The 26,939-nt window shown below is 37.2% G+C and overlaps 1 protein-coding gene across 2 annotated transcripts in view; it reads left to right on the forward strand.

The window, feature by feature from the left end:
* The window catches only part of LOC150085302 (ATP-dependent DNA/RNA helicase DHX36-like), a 458,954-nt gene that overhangs the window by 393,069 nt on the left and 38,946 nt on the right, over positions 1 to 26,939 (forward strand). For both annotated transcript variants that reach the window (XR_016546967.1, XM_090373980.1), the window contains exon 21: positions 6,125 to 6,224. Coding sequence is in view for 1 of the 2 variants with exons in the window: in XM_090373980.1 (XP_090230106.1) it covers positions 6,125 to 6,224 (100 nt within the window). In the remaining variant the exon portion in view is untranslated. The remainder of the gene's footprint in view (positions 1 to 6,124; positions 6,225 to 26,939) is intronic.

Consider the following 26,939-nt stretch of genomic DNA (forward strand, 5'->3'; position numbering starts at 1 on the left):
CGACTCATTGAGAGCCTAATAGAGGCAGTAAACCTCACTATACTCAATACTGGCACACACACTCACGTTCAGCTCCTAAATGGACATACCTCAGCCATAGATCTCTCCATTTGTTCTCCATTACTGGTCCCGACCATAGAGTGGTATGTTTTAAATGATATAATGGGTAGTGATCACTTCCCAATCGTATGCAACCTATTAATAGCACAGACTCCTCCAGCTCAACCCTGCAGAAAATGGAAATTTGCCCGAGCAAACTGGGCAAAATTCCGGTCATCAATATCTCTTGATGAGCAAAAAATCCGTCTCCAGCCTATCAATGATGTGACAGAATACATCACGTCACATCTCCTAAATGTAGCTAAAGAAACAATACCACTGTCAAATCCCTCGGTTCGTAAGCATTATAATTATTGGTGGAATGAGCAATGCACAAAAGCCAAAAAAGCAAAAAATAAAGCCTGGAATTTGTTTCGGAAATATCCAACAACACCCAATCTAATTAATTATAAGAAGTCAAAGGCAAAAGCACGCTTCATACAAAGGCAAGCCAAGAAAGAATCCTGGATCCGTTTTGCATCAAGCATTAACAAAAACACTAACACAAAAATAATATGGAAAAAAATTCGACAACTTTCTGGTAAGTTTCCTACTGTACCTTCACCAATTCTGTCCTATAATGGGCAAGATCTATCTAGTCCTTTAGATATCGCAAATGCTTTGGGCAACACATTTGCTGAAATCTCAGCGTCAGCAGCTTACACTCCACTTTTCCAGAGAATTAAAAACACTGCAGAACAGCACTCTATTAACTTCCAAACTGCTCATCTTCTGCCGTATAATAAACCTCTACAATATTCCGAACTCTTGCATGCGATCGGAACAGCCCACAATGGTGCTGCCGGACCAGATGGAATCTATTATGTCATGCTACAACATCTTGATGACAAAGCCTTGCATCTCCTTCTGCTCTTTTACAATCGTATTTTTCTAGAAAACGTCTATCCAACCTCTTGGCATCATTCTACTGTTTTGGCATTCCTAAAACCTGGAAAAGATCCAACCAATCCCCATAGCTATAGACCAATATCCCTCTCAAGCTGCCTCAGCAAAATTCTAGAAAAAATTGTCCACTGTCGACTCGTCTGGATCATTGAGTCAGAACAGTTAATGAGCAATAGTCAGTATGGCTTTCGTCAAAACAGGTCATGCTTGGACCTTATGGTGAAGGCTGAATTTGCCATTCGTAATGCCTTTATTAAGCATGAACATCTAGTAATGGTTTCCATAGATATAGAGAAGGCTTTTGATACCACCTGGCGGCATGGCATACTAAGAGATCTTTACTCTCTTGGTCTGCGGGGCAACCTTCCTATATTTATAAAGCATTTTCTACACACTAGATCGTTTCAAGTACGATACCAATATGCCCTCTCTGCAACTTTCATTCAGGAAGAAGGTGTTCCACAGGGATCAGTACTGAGTGCCACTCTTTTTGCTCTAAGAATAGATTCTATCACTAAACAACTTCCAAATACTGTAGAAACTTACCTTTATGCAGATGACCTTTCCATCTCCTGTCATTCCCAAAATATGAGATCTATTGAACGACAGCTTCAGATATCATTAAATAAAATACAGCAATGGGCCAGTCTTAACGGCTACAGGCTTTCGCAGCAGAAAACAGTTGCTATCCATTTTTGTAGACAACGCAAACTTCATCTGGATCCTGAACTTTACATCTCTAATATCTCCATCCCAGTCACTAGTAATATTAGATTTCTAGGTTTAATCATGGACAACAAGCTAAATTTCTTAGAGCACATTAAAAAAGTACGTACTGCCTGCTTAAAAAAGATAAACATACTCAGAGCTTTATCTGCACAAACGTGGGGTGCAGATCGTACCTCCCTTCTTCGATTATACAGGGCATTAATCAGATCTCGTCTTGATTATGGAGCTCCCATTTATGACTCTGCCAGAAAGAGCGCATTACGCTGGCTTGATCCAGTACAACACAGTGCACTGAGGATTGCACTTGGCGCATTCAGAACATCGCCAGCACATAGCCTTTACATTGATGCTCACGAGCCGCCACTATCTTTACGTAGGAAATTGCTTTTGCTAAAGTATTCTGTCAAGATACAAAGTTGTGCCTCACATCCCATTCAGCCATATCTTTTCAATCCGCCATTTGAAAATCTGTACAGAAATAAACCTAGCATAATAAAACCAGCTGGTCATCGCCTCCTTGAACTACTGCAGGTTTGGAATGTATCCATCCATTCCGTACAACAAGTCGCCACTTGTACTCAACCACCATGGGTTCCACCTCCTATACCGACCTGTGACACTTACCTCTGTCAGTGGGGAAAGAATATCTTGCAATCATCAAATATCAGACAAGTTCATGCTCTTCACACTCAAAAATATATTGATTTTTTTACCAATATACACAGATGGCTCTAAATCAAATTCAAAAGTTGGAGCAGCTGCAGTGTTTCCGAATACAATTGTATCAGCAGCCCTTCCTCCTGAATTCAGTATCTTCTCAGCTGAGTTATTCGCAATTAAACTAGCTTTAAAAAATCTCCCTCCTGACTGCTCATTAAAATCAGTAGTTTACACTGATTCCCTCAGCTCAATCAACGCTTTGTGTAGTTCCTCAGATAAATTTCACCCTGTTATAATTGAAATTAGAAATTTATTACTAAAGATTAAAGAACGTCACCAACTGGTCTCCTTCTGCTGGATACCAGCACATTCTGGTATTTTAGGCAACGAACAGGCTGATAAAGCTGCAAAAAACCCAACCAGCTTAGATTTCACCAATATCCCTGTCCCAGCCTCAGACTATGCGCTAATGATTCATGCTGCATGCCTAACAGAATGGACAGCACTATGGCATTCCCAAACGAATAATAAACTCTTTCAGATTAAACAGGTTCCGAAAATCTGGCCCTCCAGTGTCCGGACATCAAGACGAGAAGAAGTAATTCTTTCAAGAGTAAGAATAGGCCATACTTACCTGACCCATTTTCATTTACTCACAGGAGATGATCCACCACAATGTCCACATTGCTATATAAATATGACTGTTAAACACATTCTCATTGACTGCCCCTATTATAAACAAGACAGATTTTCAACCCTGCAATCACTGGTTATCCTTCAACAACCAATAACCCTAGAGAATTTGATAGGTGACAAGGCAAATATATCTGAATTCTTCTGTTTTCTGAAGCAAATTAGAATTTTTAATCTTTTCTGATTAAGGACATTTCAGGCAGTACGATTCTTTCCCTTTTCCTTTAATAGAAATGAATAGGCGCATTATAGCCAAAGTTGCTTATGCGCCATGAAACCCCCACAACAACAACAACAACAGCGTAGCACACGCTTCTTGATTAGACCGGGGTTCGAGCCCGTCACCACCAAATACGGAAGATGCGGAAAGGTCAGGGAATGACCACCGCATATCCCGGAGCAATATGGCCTTAGTTGCTAATGCTCCTAAAAACCAAATAACAAACAAACAAACAAGCAGAGTTGTATGCAATTGAATTAGCCTTGGGCTACACTAAAACCTACAATTACCAAAGGTGTATGGTGTATACAGACTCTTTAAGTATATTACAGCCTTTATCAGGGATGAGATAAAGCTTCATCCATTCCTGACTCTAGATCCAGCAGATGCTACATTCTCTTTTTGAGTGTTCCTTTGACATCCATTTCTGCTGCATCCCAAGCCACATGGGGATCCAGGGTAATGAACTGGCTGACGCTGCAACCAGGTCGTCACAATCCCAGAACAACTGTAGCTTGTTAGTCCCCTATACAGACTACAGGCAATTAATATGCAAAAGATTACTCTCTCAGTGTCAACAATCTTGGCATGGGCAGGCCACAAACAAACTCTATCAGATAAAGCTTGTAATTAAACCGTGGCAGTCTAGTCTGCACAGGAACTGCAGAGAGGAAGTTGTTATTGCTCACCTCTACATATAGGACACAGCATCTTACTCATTCATTCCTGCTGAGGACGGATGACACTCCTGTGTGTGAGCAATGTGACACCTTTTTAATCATAAGACATATTTTATCTGAGTGTCCACTTTATAGGCACGAATGTAGTTTATATTTTATTGCTTTTAGCTGTGACTGAGCCTTATACATTCACTCAGATTTTATCCAACAATGTCAATTATTGGATGGGTCTGTTTTTAGTTATTTAAAATGTTTACATATTTTTACACCTATGCAAAAGTTACTGTTTTATAAATTTTTACATATTTTTATTATTATTCATCTTAATGTAGTGACCTAATGTCTAAGGTCACTGAAATATTAATCTGTTCCTTTATATGACTTGGTTTTGGTGCTGATGTACCAATAAAATCCAAAACAATAACAACCTTAAGCTGTTAGACTCTCCTTTCCTGAAATTAAAACCCACTCCTTTGCTTCTAACAACTGCTACCTCTCTCTCCTGATCATCCAACTTAGAACTCCCTTGTTCGTGTACTGTCAGCCCTGTAATATCAACCTGTTCATGAGCAATAATCAGGTCTGAAAAATTCATGCCACTCTTTTTCTGACATCATGATATACAAATAACAACATGATATAAAAGTAAGTCATTTGGTTAATTTAAAAATTTTGTTCCCTGTGCTGACATCCCCCCCCCCACCAGCTCCAATCAGTTAGGGACAAATTGAAATCACCTATAATAAGACACTCATATTTGCTATCCCATTCTAGTTGCATGTAGAGGCTCTTGTCATAATTTTTGCAATCGTCTTGTATGTTACTCCCAATTTCATTATACTTTTGCTTCCAACTCCCTCACACCACAGAATCCATACCATCTAGCATACATAACTTCTGAATCTGGAAAAGCTTTTGTTATGTTTACTTTTGGTAAGAAGCATGACTCCACCACCTGTCTTCCCTGTTTTCATTAATTATGTCAGTGTTAGTTGTCCTAACCGGGAGTTCAAATTCACTCTTTATTGATGACATTCCTGACATTACAAACTACACCTGACATTACTATAAGCTATACGAGAACTGTTAAGACTAATGGTTCTCATATATTTTACTACTCTGACACATCCCTTGAAGTTTTTTAAGCTTGTTTCCCTAGCATTAATTACCCACTCATTCAAAATGTCACCACACTCAAAACATCTTGCCACTATCAACCAGTGATGAAAAATGCTATACAGGGACATAGAGATAGAAATGGTATTCTGAAGGAAACAATACCATTTTATAAAGAAAAATCTTGTTTAACTAAAGTTCTATTTACATCATGAGTTAAACCAATTTTGATATTGATCCTTAGATGAATTGCAGAATGGCTTCAGGACAGGAGGCAAAGTGTGATTAATGGTTAATTTTCAAATTGGGCTAGAGTTAGATGTGGGATCCCTCAGGAACTAGTGCTGGGACCACTGTTGTTTCTGATTTTAAGTTACAATGATGAAATGATAAAGAGTGATGTCAAATTTGTAGATGATGATATCAAATTCTTTGATTTTGATATCAGCATATAATTTTTTTTTTTTTTTTTAATTTAAGTAAATGACCAGTAAATAAGCTTCAGCAGGACTCCTTCAGAGCATCTAGGATAGGACTCAAGGCTTCCATTTGGGGCAGGGGAGGAGAAGAAATTTAGAGTGATTTGTAGGAAATTTCTTTTAGCCAGAAAGTTAAATTGCAAGAATGAGTTGCTCCATGGGTAGTTGAGGCTGAAATTTTAGGAAATTAAAAGGACAGTTGCATCAGTATCTCCTTGAGGAGAGAAACAGAGTTTTGTTGTTGTCTAGTGCATCAAAAGCCCAAGGTTCCCTTGCACATTACAACCAGCACTAATAGTAATACTAATTTCATGTCCACTTATATCAGTAACCCCGAGCGTTCCATTGATTTTTCAGGCTCTTCAAATGTCATGCCAGTGGTAGCTTTTAACATCCCATCTTCTTTAATTTTTGGATCTTAGATTTTTAACCATACATATGGTAACATTAAAGCATAATTTCATTACATGTAAATTATGGTCTAGATTTTCTGTGAATGAATTATAATATTGAATGTATGATTTCTTTTTTTCCCCTCTCAGATGTTACAAAGTCTGAAGAAGCAGTTTGCGGAGTATCTCGAGAAGCTGCATTTTCTTCGTGGATCAGATCTAAAACAGAAGAATTTAAATCTTCATTCAGGTAACTGTTTCATTTTACTGTGCAATGTAATATTTTAGTTTTAGTATTGACAATAGTGAAATTATAGTAACCTTATAATACTGTGATAAATCTGACTAAAAAATGAATAGCAAATGCTTAGAAAACGGTACTCCCCTTGTATAAATCTGCAATAATTTTTTTTTTTTTTTTTTTTTTTTTTTTTGGTAGATGGTGGTTAAATTTAGGTTGGAAGAAGCAGAACTAAGGCGGGGAATGGGGTGAAAATATTTTAAACAGATTTTAAAATGAGCGCAAGGAAGTAGAAATGCAGATCTCCAATCCTTGGTTGTCATAAAGAGGTTAAAAGACGTGAAAGAATTTTTCTAGCAGAGATAAGGAGGTGATTATTCCCTTGTATAAGGCAATGGTCAGGCCACCTTGAGTACTGTATACAGGTCTGGAGGCCTCATTTCAAGAAGGATGTAGAGCTGCTGGAGCGAGTACAGAGAAGGGCAACAAGGTTAGTGAATGGAACGAAGGGTTGCTCTTACGAAGAAAGGCTTAAGTTTTGCAAATTACAGTGTCTGGAGACTAGGCACCGGTGAGGTGATCTGATAGAGGTGTACAAAGCCTTGAATGGTTTGAGCATGCTCAATGCAGATGGGATACTGCCTCTTGCTCAGAATAATCACCTGAGAGGGCATAAATTCAAATTGGGGAAAGGAAATTTGCCTTTAGCCAGCGGGTAGTTGGTTGGTGGAACAGACTTCCAGCCCTTGTTGTGGAAGTTGATAGCCTAAATAAATTTAAGGCTCAGCTGGACAGGTATTTCGAACGAACGGAGGGGTGAAGTGGAAGGGTTTTTTTTTTTTTGGCTGATGCTGCATAAGCTTGCTTTCTTGCATCATATGCCTCTACTAATGCTAAAGCAAGCTTATGCAGCATGAACAAAAAAAAAATTATTTCACCTTTCCATTTCCTCCAATAGTTTGCCTAGTTCTTCCATGAATTTATTCAAACTATCCACTTCCATAACAATGTATGAAAGCTTGTTCCAGCAATCAACCACCCATTGGCTGAAGGCAAACTTCTGCACATCTGTTCTGCAACCATCCTTCCTCAGTTTGAATTTATGCCTCTCATGTGCATAGTCTGAGGAAGAAGAAGAAGAAGAATCCAATCAGCATTGAGTTTTCTCTATCCATTTAAAGCCTTAAACATCTCAATCAGATCATGTAGCCTTTCTTTGTAAGAGCACCCCTTTGTTCCCCTCACAAATCTCATTGCTCTTCTCTGTACTAATTCCAGCAGCAATACGTACTTCCTAAAATGAGGCCTCCAGATCTATATGCTGTACTCAAGATGTGGTCTGACATTGCCTTATACAGTGAGATAATTACCTCCTTATCTCTGCTAGACAAATTGTATATCATTGAAAACACCCATGAGCCGTCCTGGAAGCCTGCTTGCACTGCTCACACAACTTTATACGTCAGACTGCACAGTTATCCCTAGGACATTTTCATTTTCCACCAACCTGAGTATAGTACCACACAGTTGGTATCTTAATCTGGGATTACTATTACCTGTATGCAATACCTTACATTTGTTACACAGCTCAGAGAATTTCACGTCTGACTGCACTGAGGTCTTTTTCATTCTCCCCTACCCTGAGTGTATTACCATGCAGTTGATAAGTTACTCTGAAGTTACTGCTACCCACATGCAATATCTTGCATTTGTCAATGTTAAACTTCAACTGGCATCTCTCAGCACATCGACCCAATTTTCCCAGATCTTGTTGCAGTAGCTCACCCTGATGACTGTAATTAACCACCCTGCCAACCTTTGTAACATCTGCAAACATTAAGCCTTGTATACCTTCATCAATATCATTACTAAATACAGAAAACGACAATGGGCCCAGCACCGAACCCTGTGAAACTCCACTAATAATGTTACTTCATGAAGAGCAGTGGCCATTGATTACCACTGTCTGTCTTCTCCCACTCAATCATCTCTTTATCCATAGCAGCAGCTTGCCCTTAATGCATGCTGCTGCAATTTGTACAGCAGCCTTCCATGTGCAAAAGTATCAAAAGCTTTCCTGAAATCTAAGTATACGATAACAAAATTATATTTTGCATCCAGTTCCTTTGGTACTGCATCATAGTATTCAATGAAATTGGTCAGACAAGATCTGCCCTTAACAAACCCGTGGTGTGACTGAAGTATAACTGCACTCCTGTGTAGCTGGACCTGCATTGCTTTAATCAGTGACTTAATTATTTTCCTTGAAGAGAAGTTAAGCTAACAGGTCTGTAATTACTCGTGTAACCAATTGATTCCCATTTGTGAATTCTGGATACATTTGCACATCTCCAGTCCACAGGGACCTCCCCTGAATTCAGAGATACACTCATAATTAAGGCTAAGGGTTTTCTTACCTCCTTTGCTGCCTTACTTAATATACAATAAGCACCAGTTATAGTGATCACTGGTTATTAGAATCAGCCGCTCAATAGAATCAAATTTCAAAGAACCGATCCAGATCAGTAAAATGCACTATACTTTCATCGTTTACTAAAATCACATTTTCAGTTATAAGATGGTTTGGTTTTTTTTTTTTTAGGAGCATTAGCAACTAAGGCCATATTGCTCCGTGATATGTGGTGGTCATTCCCTGACCTTTCTGCATCCTCCATATTTGGTGGTGACGGGCTCGAACCCCGGTCTAATCAAGAAGTGTGTGTGCTACGGACTGCTGCTCCTTCCCACCTGGTTATGGAGGCGCCTCGGTTATAAGAACCAATTTTGAAGATTTGTGTGACACTACAACTCAGCGCAGACTAATTATCACAGGAACAGTGTAGTAAGAGCATTAGTGGATAGGGCAAAATCCCATTGTAGTACCTCAGAGGATAGAAACTTGGAGTATGAACGTGTTACGGCGGATCTTTTGAAGTGTGGCTACCCCCGGAGGATCATAGAGAAATATATTAGTGGAGGGCAGAGTAGAAGTGAGTCCTTCACGCCAATAGCCACCGCATACATTCCCTACTATCCGGGTTTATCCTAGCGTTTAGCTCGCGTATTAAGGAATTACCAGACACGTTGTGTGCAGCTCCCAGGCAGGAAGCTGCACACAATCGTGTCACAGGTGAAGGACCCTGTCTTAAATGAAAATATAAGTGGGGTCGTATACAGTATTAAATGCCCGGAATGTGGGGAGTGTTATGTGGGAGAAACAAAACGGCGTCTCAAAGATCGTCTGGGGGAGCACACAAATGCGATAAGAAATGCAGACTATGGAAAATCCGCCGTAGCTGAACATTTCTGGGAGAAGCAACATCAAATCTCCCCAGATGAAGCGGTCATCACTGATCGGGCGCATAGATTTTGGGACCGCATGTGGCTTGAGAGCTTGCGAATTAGTTTTACTGAGAAAAATATAAATAGAGATAGGGGCACACGTATTCATCCCCTCTTTGAGGTGGTAATCCTTGGAGGGGATGAACGTTTTTGCCTGAAACGCTCCCGAGCCACTTCCGGTTCTGACGGGAACAGTACGCGTTCACGTGAGATGCACCGTGAACCTGCTGGTATTTAATGATGCACCGCAAAAACAGAAATTACACTGTTGAGAAAGAAGGCAGAAGCCTTTGAAAGCTTCAGTTAGTATTTTAGCGCTTTTAACCTGTATATTTTATTGCATTTTAAATTCGGTATTTTATTATTATCCTGTATATCACAGTTGTTTTATTTTAAAATTACTATCAGTAATATTTTGTTTGTTAATAATTTATTGTAAATATTAAATATTTTAAAAAAAAAATTTGGGTTTTTTTTCGTCTTTCGTTTTATTCCATGGTTGGTGGAAAACACTAAAAATCATAGTATGATCACTATAACCAGCGCTTACTGTAATTAGATAGATTCCATCCACTTCAGGTGCCTTTTTTATGTTTAGCTTTAACAGTTTCTCTTCCACTTTCCTCTCAGTTATCACAAAATCATTCAGCTCTCTTTTAGAGTTTGATAAACTTCTGGCATCCTCTTCCCTAAAAAACTTCTCATGTGTGAATGTATATGCAAAATACTTATTCAGCCTGTCAGCAACCTGAGCAGGATTATCACTGGTTAAACCATCAACATCAGTCTACCAATGTGATTCATCATCTTTGCTGCTTTTTTGGCATACTTTATCAAGGACTTCTTGCAATTTGCCTTTGCTTGCATAACCTCCTTTGTGACTTGATTACAGACTAGTTTATATCTACCATAGGCTTCTGTGTTGCCTGATAATTTATATATGCATCCCATGCACTGTTATTCTCTGCCACGAGTTTCATCAGTTCATCTGACATCTGTTTAGGCCTATACCTTTAAGATTATTTTTAAGTTTGTATGAAAAGCCTAGTAGCTTCTATGATTATTTTTCTGAATGCTTCTCATTTAGAATTTGTTATTGGTAACAACATTAATTAGTCCTACTGCATAGAATTAAAAACTGAGACCACTGTATTCTGCTTTTACAAAAGCATAAACCCTTCCCCTTACCCTTGATGGTAATCACATCTCTAAGTAAATTCCACATCAATACACTGTGATCACTGCCACCTAGTGTTTCTTTTATCTGCAGAATCTTCATGCATAAAGAAACTGCTGATAATCAGATCAAGAGTATTGCTCTTTCTAGTTGCATCTGTAACATGCAGCTGTAGAACACCAATAAATCCAATCATCCAATAAATCCACAAAAGCGTTACTGGTGTGAGTGACAAACTCAAGTTCCATTCAATATCTGGAAAGTTAAAATCCCTCATTATAAGACATTTTTATTACGGGCCCACTCGATTTCTCTGCATAGTTGTTTGGTATACTCATCACATTCATCAGGCCTATAGCACACTTCTATTCTCATTTTTGTTTTCTCAGTGCTTATGTCAAACCAGACTGACTGAACATTGCACTAGCCACCCATGTTAACTGGATACACTGCATTAGATTTTATGTGATTCTTAACTAAGAGCATAACTCCTCCTCCTCCTGTGCTTTCTGTATACATTGTACTCCCCATATTCAAATCCTACCTCCCTTATATCTGAGTGATACCACATCTCTGATATCTGCAGTCTGCATTTGATGATTTGACCAGCACTTCAAATTCATCAAATTTATTTGCTGTGCTTCTATCATTGGTGTACATGCAACTGTTCTTGCTCTTAGTTGCCCTACCACAACGCATGTATTTCCTTGTTTCACGATGATCCACAGCAGGCCTTGAAATCCCTGTTGGCACTTTAATTTCCAGGCTGTTGCATGTTCCAGTAGAAGCAGTGCATGAATCACTGTAACTTCTGCTTGCAGCTATTGTTAATCTATTAGTCTGTGTCCTCGCCCCCCCCGGCCCAAGCTAACCCTGACCCATCTAATGCTGCCTCAATATTCTGGGTGCAAATATTCTTGCATACTTTCTATTTAAGTATCTCCCATCCCTGTAGAAGCAGTCTCTCCTGCTTCTACAGACCTTGCTGAGAAAAATTCTACCTCATGTCCTTGCACAATCTCTCCAGGGCCAAACTCCCTCCTATTGTGGCTAGGCTGAACTGCAGACGCTTTCAAATTTAACCCTAACCTGCGATTTTTTCTCGGCATTGCTCTGTACTTGTTAAGTAAGTTCTCAGATTCTACTCTTAATGTCGTTAGTGCTAACATGTATAACAATATCATCTTTTGGGCCCTTAAAAGATATCTGCTCTACAAATCATCAACCTTTGACCCTGGAAGACACTCCCCTGTTCCTATTTCACCTATTCTTTTTGCACAACATATTTTCTCTTTCCATGATAATAAAGTCACTGACAGTAGCTATATACTGGGGAACCAGTGCATTCTGTCTTGGGGTTGCCACTGTGTTGCCTTATTCATAAGTGCCAGCTCTGGTTTTAAGATGGGTAGCTGACAGCTTGATGGCTCACCAACTTAATTCCTTCACAGGCATACACCCTGTTCTTCAAGCTTTCATAAATGCCTATCAGAATATTGGGTTGATACCTAATTCCTCACACTCTTTACATCGAACTCACACAGAGACATCCTCCTTGGCTGTATCATGTCCCATTCCAGATACATCCACAACATCACACAAGTAGTATATTTCATGAAGCCATAATTTGGAAGTAACTGCTCCCCCACTCCAGTTCTCCACCGAGCCACAGCATTTGTTGTTTGTGCATGTCAGTAAGGTGCTGTTTATAGAAGAGCCTGATCATAGATTTAATTTAGCATATATTTTTTCCAGCTGTATCCGCTCTGGCATTTTCTGTCTTTCTTTTCTAAAATAATATTAAACTGTTCACTGGCTCATGACACTGTATGACCAGTAATTTGCAAGTAATTAAGCTCTTGTAATTTGCAAGAGCTTAATTTGCAGATTATGCTAAATTATGACTTTTACTGAATATGAATAAGAATAGCATCAAAAAGAGAGAAATTCAATTAGATGTGAGGATCAATGGCCTTAGAAAAATTATGATGCTTGTACCACTGTCTTGTGCTTTTATCTCTTTTTTTTTTTTTTGGCAAGAAGGATTAAAACTGCATTGATAATACAATGTTCCTAATTCTCATAGTAGAACAAATTGCTCTACTTTCAGACAGATGGCCTGATCAAAAGATTAATTGATCCATATTTTCTTAAAAGGTGAGATACTGCAATGATAACCTGTTTCAGGAATACCTCATTCCTCATCAGATAGCAGGTGATAATACCCAAACAAATTAAGTGTATTACAATTTTGAAAATGCTGATTTTTTATACTGTATGGCAGCTCACCTTGAACAACTTCTTTATTATAACTGTTTTGCCTGTGTTTTCCACTAGTGATCATTTTCTACCTGATGAGGAACCAGTTAATCTTGAAATGCGCTATCACAGCAGTTACATCTTTTAAACAAATTGCCAATTAGCCTTTTAGTGACACTATTTGTTTGAAAGCAGTGCAGTACTCGGGTAACTAGTTGTAAAGGTAAGGTTATCTTTGTGAGAATTAAGACCGTTGCATTATTTAAGTAGCTTTAAAGCCTACTGACCACAAAAACAATTAAAGGACAAGATAGTCCTGCAAGTATCTTATAATAATGAGAGGAATGTTGCACTTTTTTTTTGCATGGATTTTTAAAGACAGATGCAATCATTGAGACAAGTACTGGATTGCTTTCTTAATACTTTCATACTGTAAAATGTTGATGTTTTGGTAAAATGTATTTTTAAGAATTCCAGATGTAAAGTAATTTTACAGAGTTCACTGTAATGGTAAGTATTATAAAACCAGGAAAGTGAAAAAGATGCCATTACCATATGTTCTTGCAAACCTAGGGGTTCACAACCACCAGATGAGAAATGCTGTTATAATAGATTATTGTTTTTACATTTCATTGTGATTGAACCTCTCAAATCTGGCAAACTCACAGCCTGACCATTGCATAAGTGGAATCAAGTTGTCCTTATACATCCAGCTGGTACACGATTTTGATGAAGAGTGTACAAAATATGTTTTTAATTTTTAATTACCAGTGTTTTAAATAAACAATTAAATAAACCCCTTCTCCCATTCTCAGATCATAACACACAAGAAACAGTTGTAATATATGGTCCTTTCCTAGCTATTTTTTCAGTTGTGTTTAATTATTAATTTGCTTTCTAATAAATAACATTTCTTATCTGTCTTATATAATATAATAATGTACTGTACTTTATTTGTTTTTACTGTAATATATGTATACACAATTGTATTGTATATGCTAAATGACTTAATATTTCCCATGGAAAAAGTATTGTGGCATCACATAGGAAAAAATGCAGAGCATGATCAGCAAACCTTTCCTATATTTATTTGCTTATTTATTTTTTTTCCCTCAAGTATTTGCTCAAACCTTTAAATTTAGATAATTGGCAGATTATCAAAATAGTGTTCGTCACAACACCATTAAACTTGAAAGGAGACAAAGGAGGACAACAAACCTGTTTATGGATGCAAAGAGATAATCAATCGAGAAATATCCTTGTTGTGTTAAGCTGCAACTTTTGGAAACTAGGTGTAAGCATAGGGATCTAACTGTGGTGTATAAGATAATAAAAGGGACAAATGGCATGTTTTCTCTGTCTGGGATGATGAAAATAAGGGTATTAAAAAATACACCTTAAATACACCTTAAAAAAAGTAACATTTGTAATGAAACATATAAGATATTGTTTGATTACAGTCATTTTGTTTGTTGCAAAACAAAGGTATTGCATCAGATAATGCTTCTGTTGCATCAGACAGTAATTGCAAGGTATTGCCATCAGCCATTTCTATAAATACGGCATTCGAAGGGTGTACACTCTCATTGGTATCCTGTTTTGTGGAGGCTCAACATATGGCTCCACATGTTCAGTTGACACCAAGAAAAAAAAGTATAGCCGTTGCTCTGTTCCAGGAAGGGCTTTTTATGCGTGCTATCACTGATAAAATAGGCTGCCACCAGTCAACAGTACCCCTTGTGCTAAAATTAAAGCATGAAACCAGTGATGTGAAGAGAAGACCTGAATAATCAGACTGTAAGAGAGTGACTACACCTTTCCAAGATTGATATTTGAAAGAGCTATGCCTTCGTAATCTCCATGCTAGTGCTCCTGATCTAAAACTGGACTCCGAGATGGCCTCTTATGTTGAAACAAGTGCACGAACTTTCCAAAGACTGCTTTCGGAATGTGGTCTGCATGCCTATCAGCCCAAGAAGAAGCCTTTGTTGATCCAACAAATGAGGAAGAATTGACTTGCTTGGGCTAAAATGCATGTTTCATGGACAAAAGAGCAATGGGACACCGTCATCTTTTCTGACAAATCGAAATTCAACCTGCATGGCTTGTATGGGAAGCGATATGTCAGAAGACGAAAATCAGAGGCATACCATCCTGACTGCATAACACTGACTTGAAGAAGTGTGTGTAAAGTTCCCCGCCAGTCAGATTGTCTGGGGATGCATAACAAGCAAAGGGGTGGGGTGAATTAAGTTTATTAAGGGAATGGTGACTGCAGAAACCTATGCTGCTATCTTGAAGGAGTGCCTGAAACCAAAACTGCATTTTTCAACAGGACTCAGCACCTTGCTACACAGAAAAATTGGTAAGTTTTATGCTATCTAGATTTAATGATGAGTTTGTCTTCTTGTCTCACAAGGCTTGAAACATACTTACAACAATGTTTTCCCTCGTTTTTATCCCTTAATGTGGAGTCATACCTCAGAAATACTGGCATTACAGTGGCACACCATCCTGACTGCATAACACTGGCCCAGCAGCAGTTCAGATTTGAACCGTATTGGTACATAATGTTGTCTCAAATTGCTCAGAAGAAGCCAACAAGTAAGATTCAGCTGCAGGAGAGCATTGTAGGGGTGGAAATTGGGCAACCATATATCCAGAAGTTGATTAACTGTATGCCAGATCATTGCAAGGCTGTAATTGCAGCTTGAGGAGGAACAACAAAATATTGAGGACTTGCTTTGCTGATTTAGAGTACATAATACTATTATGTTGACTTGTTATTTCAGTTTGTACATGTAAATGCAATAAAATGTATGTTTGGTTGTCATGATTGCCATTTGCATGATTTCTCATATTTCCATTAATTATTCATTTTACCCTTTAGGAAGATATTTATGGCAATTAGGTATATTAGGTGGAGTCTTTTTATTGGATTTCATCACAGAGATATACAGTAAACCCCCGCTATTCGTGGGGGTTACGTTCCTGAGAAATGCCGCGAATACTGAGTTATGGCTCCCATAGTAATAAAGGGGTTCCGTTCCAAAGTATGAAATATATAAGAAAAACTAGTCTAAAATTTTGTCTATGTATGTATTATATGTACCTTCATAATATGACTATGTACATAGACAGCACATAGTGAAATGCAAGCATATGGCATCAAAATAAAAATAAGAAACAATTTAATATTAAATGTAATATTTATTAGAAATTTCAAACAAATCTTTCAAACCAGCACCTTTGCTAGCTAAAAAACTTATCCCGCCAGTGCTATCACCAGTTTCGCTAAAGTGTTGATAAAGGAGTTTTGCCTTTTCATGAATGATGAGTGAACTTAACGGAATTTTATTTTGAGTTCAGTCTTCTATCCACAGATTTAAAGCTTTTTCCAATTTAACATCACGAGTTACAGAGCAAATTTTTGAAGTAATTAGCGCGTTTTCACGGACACTACGGCCAATTTTTTTTCTTCCGATTTCTAGATTGATCGTACCGTTGACTCATTGATTTTATAATGTTTTTCCACTGAGGAGACACTTTCACCATTAGAAATTTTGTCTAATAACTCAATTTTATTCGCTAATGTCATCACCTTTGATCTTTTCACATTTCCCTTGTTATTCGTAGCCATATTTTTGTCCACAGTAAAGGCAACTTTATTGTGAACAAAAATATGGCTTTATTGTGAACTTGTCCACAATAAAGGCACTTCCTTCCGTTAACACACTTGAAAAAGTCTGTTTTACACTGCAAAACGGTAGATTTATCACTTTTGTAAGCATATCAATTTATAAGCATATAAATTAAAAGCAAACGATGAACCCTTCCATGACAAGCGCATAACACATACTGAACAAGGATTAGCAAGAAACATCCACGCTCGCGATTTTGTCACCCCTCTCCCCCCACCCGCCGAGCGCTGTTTTTACCGGGAAAGATAATTTTAGCCACACCCATGTTTTTTTATGGCGGAAAATGTTCACAGCTTTAAAATTCACATTTTTTCAGGTTTCATTTTATGTTAAATCAGCGACCGCGAATATGCGAAACCGCGAATACAGATACCGCGAATAGCGGGGGTTTACTGTATGTACACTGGACTCCCGCTAGTCCGAACTAATTGGGACCGAGCCCTGTTCGGATTAGCAGAATTTCGGATTAGCCGAATAACGTATCCCAGATTTTAAAATGAATAAGGAGTGAGTGACGTTGATAGCTTGAAGTAATGCTTCAGGAAATCACAAGCTACCTTTGATGATCATTAAATCAGCGAAGCCGAGAGCGCTTTTAAAAATATGAACATTAACAATCTTCCAGTTCATTACAAAAGTCAAAAAAAAAGCTTGGATGAACAGACAGCTTTTCATTGAGTGGTTTCATAATCAATTTGTCTCAGCAGTGAAACGTTTCAGCAATGAAAATGATTTGCCACCTCGCGCCATTCTCCTCATAGACAATGCGCCATCCCACCCAGACGTTTCCGAGTTTACATCAGGGGATATAAAGGCAGCTTTCTTACCGCCTAATGTAACACCGTTATTACAGCCCATGGACCAGGGGGTGTTACAGTCTATCAAGCTTGCATACAGAAAGAAATATCTTAGGTCCTTGATAGAAGATAACACCAATTCACTTTCTTTACATGAGAAAATGAAACAAGTGAACTTAAAAGATGTTGTATATTGGGTTGCTGAGCTGTGGGAGAGTGTAACCGGTGGCAAAACATAGCATCTTCTAATCGATTTTCATCGTTACGTCAAAAGAAATTAACAGAGTTTGTTACTTCTGAAAAATGGCTTTTGTTCCTGTTTTGGTGTATAAGTATTGATCTGTAGTTTTAATAGGCCATGTCAATCACTGATTTATTAATTTTGTATTAGTACAGTACTACAATAAAATACAATTTTTTTGTGGAATTCTAAATGTCTTTGTGCCATTAATATCATTTAAATTTAACGTATTTAACATATATTTTGCGAACTAAAAAATTTCCTCTCCGCTGACCGAAACGTGTTCGGATTAGGCGGCCGTTCGGATTAGCGGGAGTGCACTGTATATATATCCCATCTAACAAATGCATTTCGAACATTTCTGCAACCCACAATGCAGAACAAAATACATTTGCAAAATTCACAAGTGATGCAGTTTTTTTGTCCACCACTGTGTGTATATGATTAGTGTGTGTGTGTGTGTATATATATATATATATATATATATATACACACACAGTAAAATCTCGTTAATGCATACTCGGTTTATACAAAGTACTCATTTAAATGAAGCACATATTACCCTGCGAAAGAATAGGCTTTTCTATGTAAATATCTTCTATTACAAAATTCGTTTAATATGTATTACAAAGTTCTTTTTCACCCTATGAGAAATAAATATTTTTATTTTGTATGTTTAATACAAATCATGGCAGAGTGATCCGATTATTGCTCCCAGCCACCTGGCTCCCTACTTCCCAAAGGATGGTACTGACTTGTTAGTTTTGTGTAAACAAAAACAGTTTATGGTAGCTGCAACATCAAGTGCACTCTGAAAAACATCTCTCTGAAGGATGAGTTGTTAAATTAACAAAAGAATAAAAAGTTTTTCTAATATGTTTACCTACACCCCCTCGCTCTCCACGAGAATAAGGTCAGTTGCAATTGTTACCCCAGTTCAAAGAGTCTTTTGCTATCGTATACGGCATTCTATTTTTTGGGCCATTTTATCTGAGCTGACGTCTTTTTTGGAACTTGTGTCTTTAAATTAATTTAAAATTTGTTTATATTAAATCTTATCTAGCAGTGTTATGCTGACAAAACATAGATAGACAGAATTAAGCCTGGAAATTAAACTAAAACTTATACAAGAGGCCGATAGGATGGAAAGAAGCAAAACGGACATTGCAAAGGAATACGACATCCCTTTACCTACTTTATCTACAATACTGAAAAACCGAAAAAGACTTGAAGAAGTGTGTGACACTGGGGCAGCAACGAAATTTGTGGTGCAAAACACGAGGAGCTTGAAACAAAACGTTTCGAGTGGTACCAACAAATGTGTGCATCTAATTTTTGCCAATATCAGGTCCGATTTTGCAAGAAAAGGCAAATTATCTAGCTCAGCACATGGGATTAGTGACTTCAAATGCAGAAGTGGCTGGCTCCAAAGATTTAAAAACAGGAATAACTTGGTTTCGCAAAATGTTTGCAGTGAGTCTGGATTGGTCGACAAAGAAAAGGCTACAGACTGGTTGTGTTCTGTATGGTCCATACTTGGAAAATATGAGGCAAAGGATATTTTTAATCTCGACGAGACAGGTTTATTTTATAATTTTCTGCCAAACAAAACATTTGCTGTTCTCGGAGTCTTGTCATGGTGGAAAATTAAGTAAACAAAGACTCGCTGTTCTGTTATGCTGCAATTCAGATGGCAGTACAGAACTATGCCCACTTGTGATTGGTAAGTTTTCCAAGCCAAGATCTTTTAAAGCAGTTAACCAACTTCCCTGTAATTATGAGGCCAATAGAAGTACTTGGCTTACGGTCAAAATATTTCAGCCTTGGTTATCAAAATTGGACAGAAAAATGACTTCAGAAAAAAGGAACATTTTGATGATTCTAACTGTTGAACAGCACATTCTGCCAAGACATTTAAGTTGACAAATATACGGCTGTTGTTTTAACCCCCCCTCCCCCAATACCACCAGTTTAATGCAACCACTGGATCAAGGCATTATTTATAACCTCAAGAGAGCATATAGAGCCCGCCTGATAAGGTATTTGATCCGCAACATAGGAGGGAACAATTTGCAGCCAAATTGGAATGTCTTGGATGCTATCCATTATCTTGTTGTTGCTTGGGAAAGTATTACATCAAGTGTTATAATCAACTGCTTCAGAAAGAGAGTGGCTTTGGAGAGAACATCGAAAAACATGGTTCAGCAGACAAATGTGATAGCAACAGTGAGGAATGGAGGAATTTGGAGCATATGAATTTTGTTGGCAATTTTGAAGAGTTTGTGAAGGTGGATGATGAAGTTGCTACCACTGCAACGCCAACACCAGAAGAGCTGCTGGGTACCAAACAAAACGATGCGTTTTTGTTACCAGCGAAAGTGAAGACTTTCGCTTTTGTAGATGGCACACTGCCATCTACAAAAGATGCCCAAAATGCATTGAACATAATAGAGAATGTCTTGGCCTGCAGTAACATTGATAAAGAAACAACTATTGCATTTGATAATGTCTGTGCTGTAGTTAAAAATGCATATAGCACAAAAACTGTGCAAACAACATTGGATTCTTTCTTTAAATTAGATTAATTTATTAAAAAGTTAATCGTTTGTATGTCTCCTTTTATAGTTGTTGTTGTTATTTGGTTTTTAGGAGCATTAGCAACTAAGGCCATATTGCTCCGGGGATAAGCGGTGGTCATTCCCTGACCTTTCTGCATCCTCTGTATTTGGTGGTCACGGGCACGAACCCCGATCTAATCAAGAAGCATGTGCTACGCACTGCTGCTCCTGCCCACCCGGCTACGGAGGCGCCATAATTATTGTAATTAGTTTTACTGTGATACTAAAATATTGTATATATCAAAATATATACTGTACAATATTTTCATTTCCGTTAATATTGCTTTTCTCTTAGTTTATCATACAAATAAAATAAAATCTTTGAAAAATATGTTATTCCTATTACTGTATTATTAGACAAGGCTTTTGTTTTTATTTTATTTTATTTGAAGTATGTATTTGAATGTATGTATCGAAAAAATAATAATAATAAATAACAGTAAAATTTTGATACTTTTGGGGGACCTCATTACTACAAACCTCGTTATTACAAAACGTGAAAATTTAGGTCCCTTGAACTTGGTGTTAACGAGATTCCACTGTATATATATATATAAGTTTGTATTAATAATTACATTGTATTTTAAATAATTACATTTTACACACACACACACACACACACACACACACACACACACACACACACACACACACAAGACTCTCTATTTATCAGAGTTGGATTAACCAGTGCACTTCGACTCCAAAGTAAAAAATATATATATCCACCGGAAATCATAAAATACAAGCAATAAACAGAATAAGTATAAATAAATGTTTTGCAAATCATAAATAAGTGACAAATAGTGGCGTTATAAGTCAGATTGGGAAATGAAGATATCTATTATTATGTGAAGACAGCAACCCCTGCTGTCTTCACATCTGCTGCTCAAAAATAAAAACAATAGAAAGAGAACAAATGTTTAGTTTTTTGCATGCATTGTTGTGTTCCATTGCACCCCAAAAAGACAAATTTTGTTTTGATATTTATGTCAGGAGCGTCAATTTTTTTTTATAGTAAATATTTTTTTGTTTAGAAATCGCTAAAATGATGGGTAAATGCAAAAGAGTTGTGCTTTAAATTGAACAAAAACTTGAAATTATTCAAAAGTTTGAAAACTGCATCCGTTAGATATTTAATGAACCATTATAATATTGGTGACCAAACCATATGCGACATCGTAAAAAATAAAGGGAAGCTATTAGATTTTGTGGGCACATCTGATGGCATTAAAGGCATGAATATCAGAAAAATGATGAAACGCTCTTCATACGAGGACCTCAACAAGGCAATAGTGTTGTGGTTTAGCCAACAAAGAGCAGAAGCCATTCCATTTTCTGGGGCAGTTTGCACAGCCAAGACAAAATATTTTTTTCAACGAATTAAATTTGCATGGTGATTTTAATGCATTTCCTAGGTGGTTGATGCTGTTTACTTGAATTGATTGTTTAAACTGAATTGATTGTTTAAACTGAATTGATTTTCGCTTATATCTTTATTTTTCATAAAATTAAAATATAAAATATTATGTTAAAAACAAAACATGTTTTAAAGATATTGATAGACTTTTTAAGTTTAAACAAAGTGTAAAAAAAATATTATGAAAATTATTGTGCACCCCCTGTCGGCATCCTTTGGCAGCCAACACAAGCATACATCATTACCTATAGGTATGTTTTTATACCTATGCAAGCATTGTATTGGACATGTGAGTAGTGTGTGGTAAGTTTTTTTTGTTTTTTATCTATTGCCATAATTTTTATTTTTTGAACATTTTCTGAACATATTTACTGTTCATTCATTTTGAACATTACATTGCTGAACATTTTTCAATATTTTTGTCTTATCTGGGATTTTATTTTTACCATCTATCCCAGAAAATCGAGAGTGTGCATCCCTTTGGGAAGATATTAGGAAGATATATAGCAGGCCGCCGTAGCCTAGTGGTCAGGCGTGCGGGTGCATAAGTACACGTGCCTTGAGTGACCGGGGTTCAAGCCCGTGACTACTGAATACGGTGCTGTTTCTTGTATTCTATCTATCTTGCGAACTCCTCTTACCGTTTGGTCGTCCCGGAGTATAAACAGAAAATTTATTTATTTATTTATTTATATGAGGTAAAAGTAATAAATCTATTGAAAAGTGAGGCATAAATTATACAGAATGCCAAAACTAACAGAAGGATGGCAGAAATTGAAGATATTGAAGGTGTGAGAAAGAGAGATAATATGAATATCCTATATGATATAATGAATTAAATAAAATTATAGACTGAATTGGATAGCCAATTAGAGAGAAGGGAACTGTAAAGCAAAAATTATTAGATTAATATATGGAATAATAGCAAGCATCAGATAAGGGTGGGATACTTTGGTTATAAGTCCAGGAAGGGGTGGGGGAAAGAAAAATTATAAAATTAAAATCTGATGTTAGCTGAAAATAAATATTAGCATTAGCATTAGTAGAGGCATATGATGCAAGAAAGCAAGCTTATTCAGCATCAGCCAAAAAAAAAAAAAAAAAAAAAAAAAAACACAACCACTACTCCCATTTCACTGCTCCGTTCGTTCGAAATACCTGTCCAGATGAGCCTTAAATTTGTTTAGACTATCAACTTCAACAACAAGTGATGGAAGTCTATTCCACAAACCAACTGCCCGCTGGCTAAAGGCAAATTTCCGCACATCTATCCGACATCCGTCCTTCCTCAATTTGAATTTATGCCCTCTCAGGTGATTATTCTGAGCAAGAGGAAGAATCTCATCAGCATTGAGCATGCTCAAGCCATTCAAAGCCTTATACACCTCTATCAGATCACCTCGCCGATGCCTAGTCTCCAGACTCTGTAATTTGCAAAACTTAAGCCTTTCTTCGTAAGAGCAACCCTTTGTTCCATTCACTAATCTTGTTGCCCTTCTCTGTACTCGTTCCAGCAGCTCTCCATCCTTCTTGAAATGAGGCCTCCAGACCTGTATACAGTACTCAAGGTGTGGCCTGACCAATGCCTTATATGAGGGAATAATCACATCCCTATCCCTGCTAGAAAAATTCCTGTATATCATTGACAAGACACCATGAGCTACTCTTGCAGCTCGTCTGCACTGCCCAGAGAACTTCATATCTGCCTGCACAATTACCCCCAGGTCCTTTTCATTCTCTACCACTGTCGGCGTAGTACAGAGTTGATACGACGTTGATCTGGGGTTACTGTTTCCCATATGTAGTACTTTACATTTGTCAATGTTAAACTTCATTTGCCACCTCTCAGCCCATCTGCTCAACCTTTCCAGATCCTGTTGCAGCAGCATAGCATCGGTAGTGTCCTTAACAACCCTGCCAACCTTTGTATCGTCTGCAAACTTGGACATTAAACTTGATATACCATCATCAGTATCATTTATAAATACAGAAAACAACAATGGACCCAACACTGAACCCTGAGGAACTCCACTAATAACATTAGTCCACGTTGAGCAGTGTCCATTGATTACCACTCTGTCTTCTGCCACTCAACCATCCCTTTATCCATAGCAGCAATTTGCCTCCAATGCCACACTGCTCCAATTTGTGCAGCAGTCTTCCATGCGCAACAGTATCAAAAGCCTTTCTAAGATCCAAATATATAATATCAAAGTTATTCCCTGCCTCCAGTTCTTTTGTGACTACATCATAGTATCCAATCAAATTGGTCAGACAAGACCTGCCCTTAACAAAACTTATATTGATACGTAATCAGGTATTTCTTCAGGGGACTACACCTGATCAAGTATCAAAAACTGCGTTTCTATACTTGTCGCTACTTGTGAAATAAAAGGAATTTTAAAAATAAAAATAAATAAGAGCAAATATGTAGTAGTAGTACAAAGCAGTAGCACTTCCAAAAAAAATATGGACAGGGTAATCGCAATGCAGTGTATATTGTAGAACATAAGAAATTAAATTAAGAAGTAAAAAAAAGTAATAAAATTAAAATTAGTGCTTACAGCGTAACTTAGATGCAATAAAAGGTGGTTATAAGTGAAAATTATTAAATGATGTGATTTAGCAAAAATGTTTTGGGAGAATTTGTATAAGAATGTAAAATTAGAAGATAATGCAAGCAAATGGTATTAGGCAAGAAAGTGAATCAAGGAAAGGGAACGGAAGAAAGTGTAGATAAAAAAAAAAGGTGAAGATAGTGAGAGGTTAAGGACAATAGGAACATTCGTATCACCCTCGAATTGCTCTAATAGTTTTACGAATGAGAAAAAAAAAAGAAGTAGAAAGATAAGCTAAAAAAAGGTATTAAAGGCTGCTTGGGTGAGCTGGTATTGTAAAGTCCCATCCTTTTAGAAAGGGCCCTGACTAAGAGGGAGTTAGTAGAAAGAGAAACTAATGCCAGATGCTTGCGATGTAAGAATTTCTACTTTTCCTCCCCCCCCCATTCATAACGTTATCAGTGCAATATGAGGATGATACAAATGTTCCTACTGTTCTTAACCTCTTGCTATCTTTGCCCTTTTTATCTACACTTTCTTCTCTTCCCTTTCCTTGATTCACTCCCTTGCCTTAAACCATTTGCTTGCATTATCTTCTAATTTTACATTCTTATACAAATTCTCTCAAAAAATTTTTGCTAAATAGTGTCATTTAATAATTGTCACTTGTAAGGACTTATTTTAATTTTATTACTTTTTTACTTCTTAATTTACTTTAATTTCTTATGTTCTACAATGGACACTGTGTTGGGACTACCTTGTCCATATTTTTGGGTAAGTGCTACTGCTTCGCCCTCCTATTTGCTCTCACTTATTTTTATTTTTAAAATTCCTTTTCTTCCAGAAGTAGGGACAAGTATAGATATGCAGTTTTTGATACTTGATCAAGTATAGTCCCCCGAAGAAATACCTGATTATGTATCAATATTTATTTTTAGCTAACATAAAATTTTAATTTTATAATTTTTCTCCCCCCTTTCCTGGACTTATAACCAAAATATCCCACCCTTATCTGATGCTCGCTATTACTCCATATATTAATCTAATCATTTTTGCTTTCCAGTTTCCTTCTCTCTAAATTGGCTATCCAGTTCACCCTATAACTTTATTTAATTCATTATATCATGTAGGATATTCACATTCCATCTTTCTTTCTCGCCTTCACTGTCTTTAATTTCTGCTATCCTTCTCCTGTTAGTTTTTGTGTAATTTACGCCTCCATCTTTGCACTTTTCAATAGATTTATTATTTTTACCTCATATATATAAACTTTTGTATGTTTTGCTGCTACTTTGCACACTTTGGTGCAACTGACATTTTATTTTTATTTCTCTATTATCACTTTTCACCCCACTTTTATCCTTATTATATATATATATATATATTCATTCAAATTAAATTATTGACCATCAGTTTTGAAACACCCTGCATTTTATCCACCTCTTCCAAATATTTGTCTAATCCCTCTTTATATAAATTTTCCACTTTCTACAGGATAAGATGAACTCATCCTGTAGATAACCATACTGAATCAGTCTGGTGAAGATGAAGTTAGGTGTTAATTTTTTCTAAAAGTTGATAACTCTTTGAGTGAGGACAATTATCTTATATCTAATCTAAAATCATCTTTTCTTAAAGGTGAAAAGTACAAACTAAAATAAGCAAAAAATTCCCAGTGAAAATTGGGCCGCAAATGAACCGTTTTCGAGATAATGCACATTTTCTGTTAAGATCTGCCACTGACTATGGGAGCACTAGTTTAGCGAAAAGCTGTGAATCCTTTGCTAAGGGCAGTTTTATTAAACATAAGATAATACATTTTTAATTTTTGGTTTCAACACCACAGGATTTTACAGATGTTACAGGATGTTACAAAAGGTGTTCAAAATGCTGTCCTTGCATCCGTACATCTTCTCTGCATTGAGTTGCGAATCCTCTCAAGCATTCCTGGGTCATTTCTGATTTGCTGAAAGGCTCCTTCAGCCCGACGCTGCAATTCCTCAACTATGTCAAAAGTGTACACCAAGCTTTTTACATGACCCCAGATACAAAAATCCATAAGTGATCTGGGAGGCCACATTACCTATCCATCATTGACCATACCTTCTAGGTAGATACCAAGTCACAACTCGAGCAAAATGTGCCAGTGTACCATCATGCATAAACTACATGTTCTGGTGTTGCTGAAGTGATACATTATCATCATCAAGGAGGTCTGGAAGAACATTCTGCAGGAACTAAAGGTACAGCTCTCCTGTTAGCCTGTTTGGTAGAAAGTGTGGTCCAATTAGACGGTCTCCTAGTAGTCCTGCCCAGACATTCAACGAGAAACTTTACCGATGTCATGACTTGTGCATTGCATTAGGATTTTTGTCTGACCAAACGTGACAGTTATGAAAATTAAAAATACCATCACGAGTAAACCCAGCTTCATCAATGAACAAAATGTTTAAAAATTGGGGGTTCAGAACACTATTGTTGCATCCACTGGCAGAAGCTCACTCTAGGAGGGTAGTCTGTATTGCTGAGACCTTGTGCACACTGGATATGGTAGGGGTACAATAATTGGTAATGTAAAATTTGCCACACACTGCTATGACTCAGTACACTCTCT

This window comes from Mastigoproctus giganteus, chromosome 5, assembly GCF_048544385.1.
Source record: "Mastigoproctus giganteus isolate SK-2022 chromosome 5, ASM4854438v1, whole genome shotgun sequence".
Classification (NCBI taxonomy): domain Eukaryota; kingdom Metazoa; phylum Arthropoda; class Arachnida; order Uropygi; family Thelyphonidae; genus Mastigoproctus; species Mastigoproctus giganteus.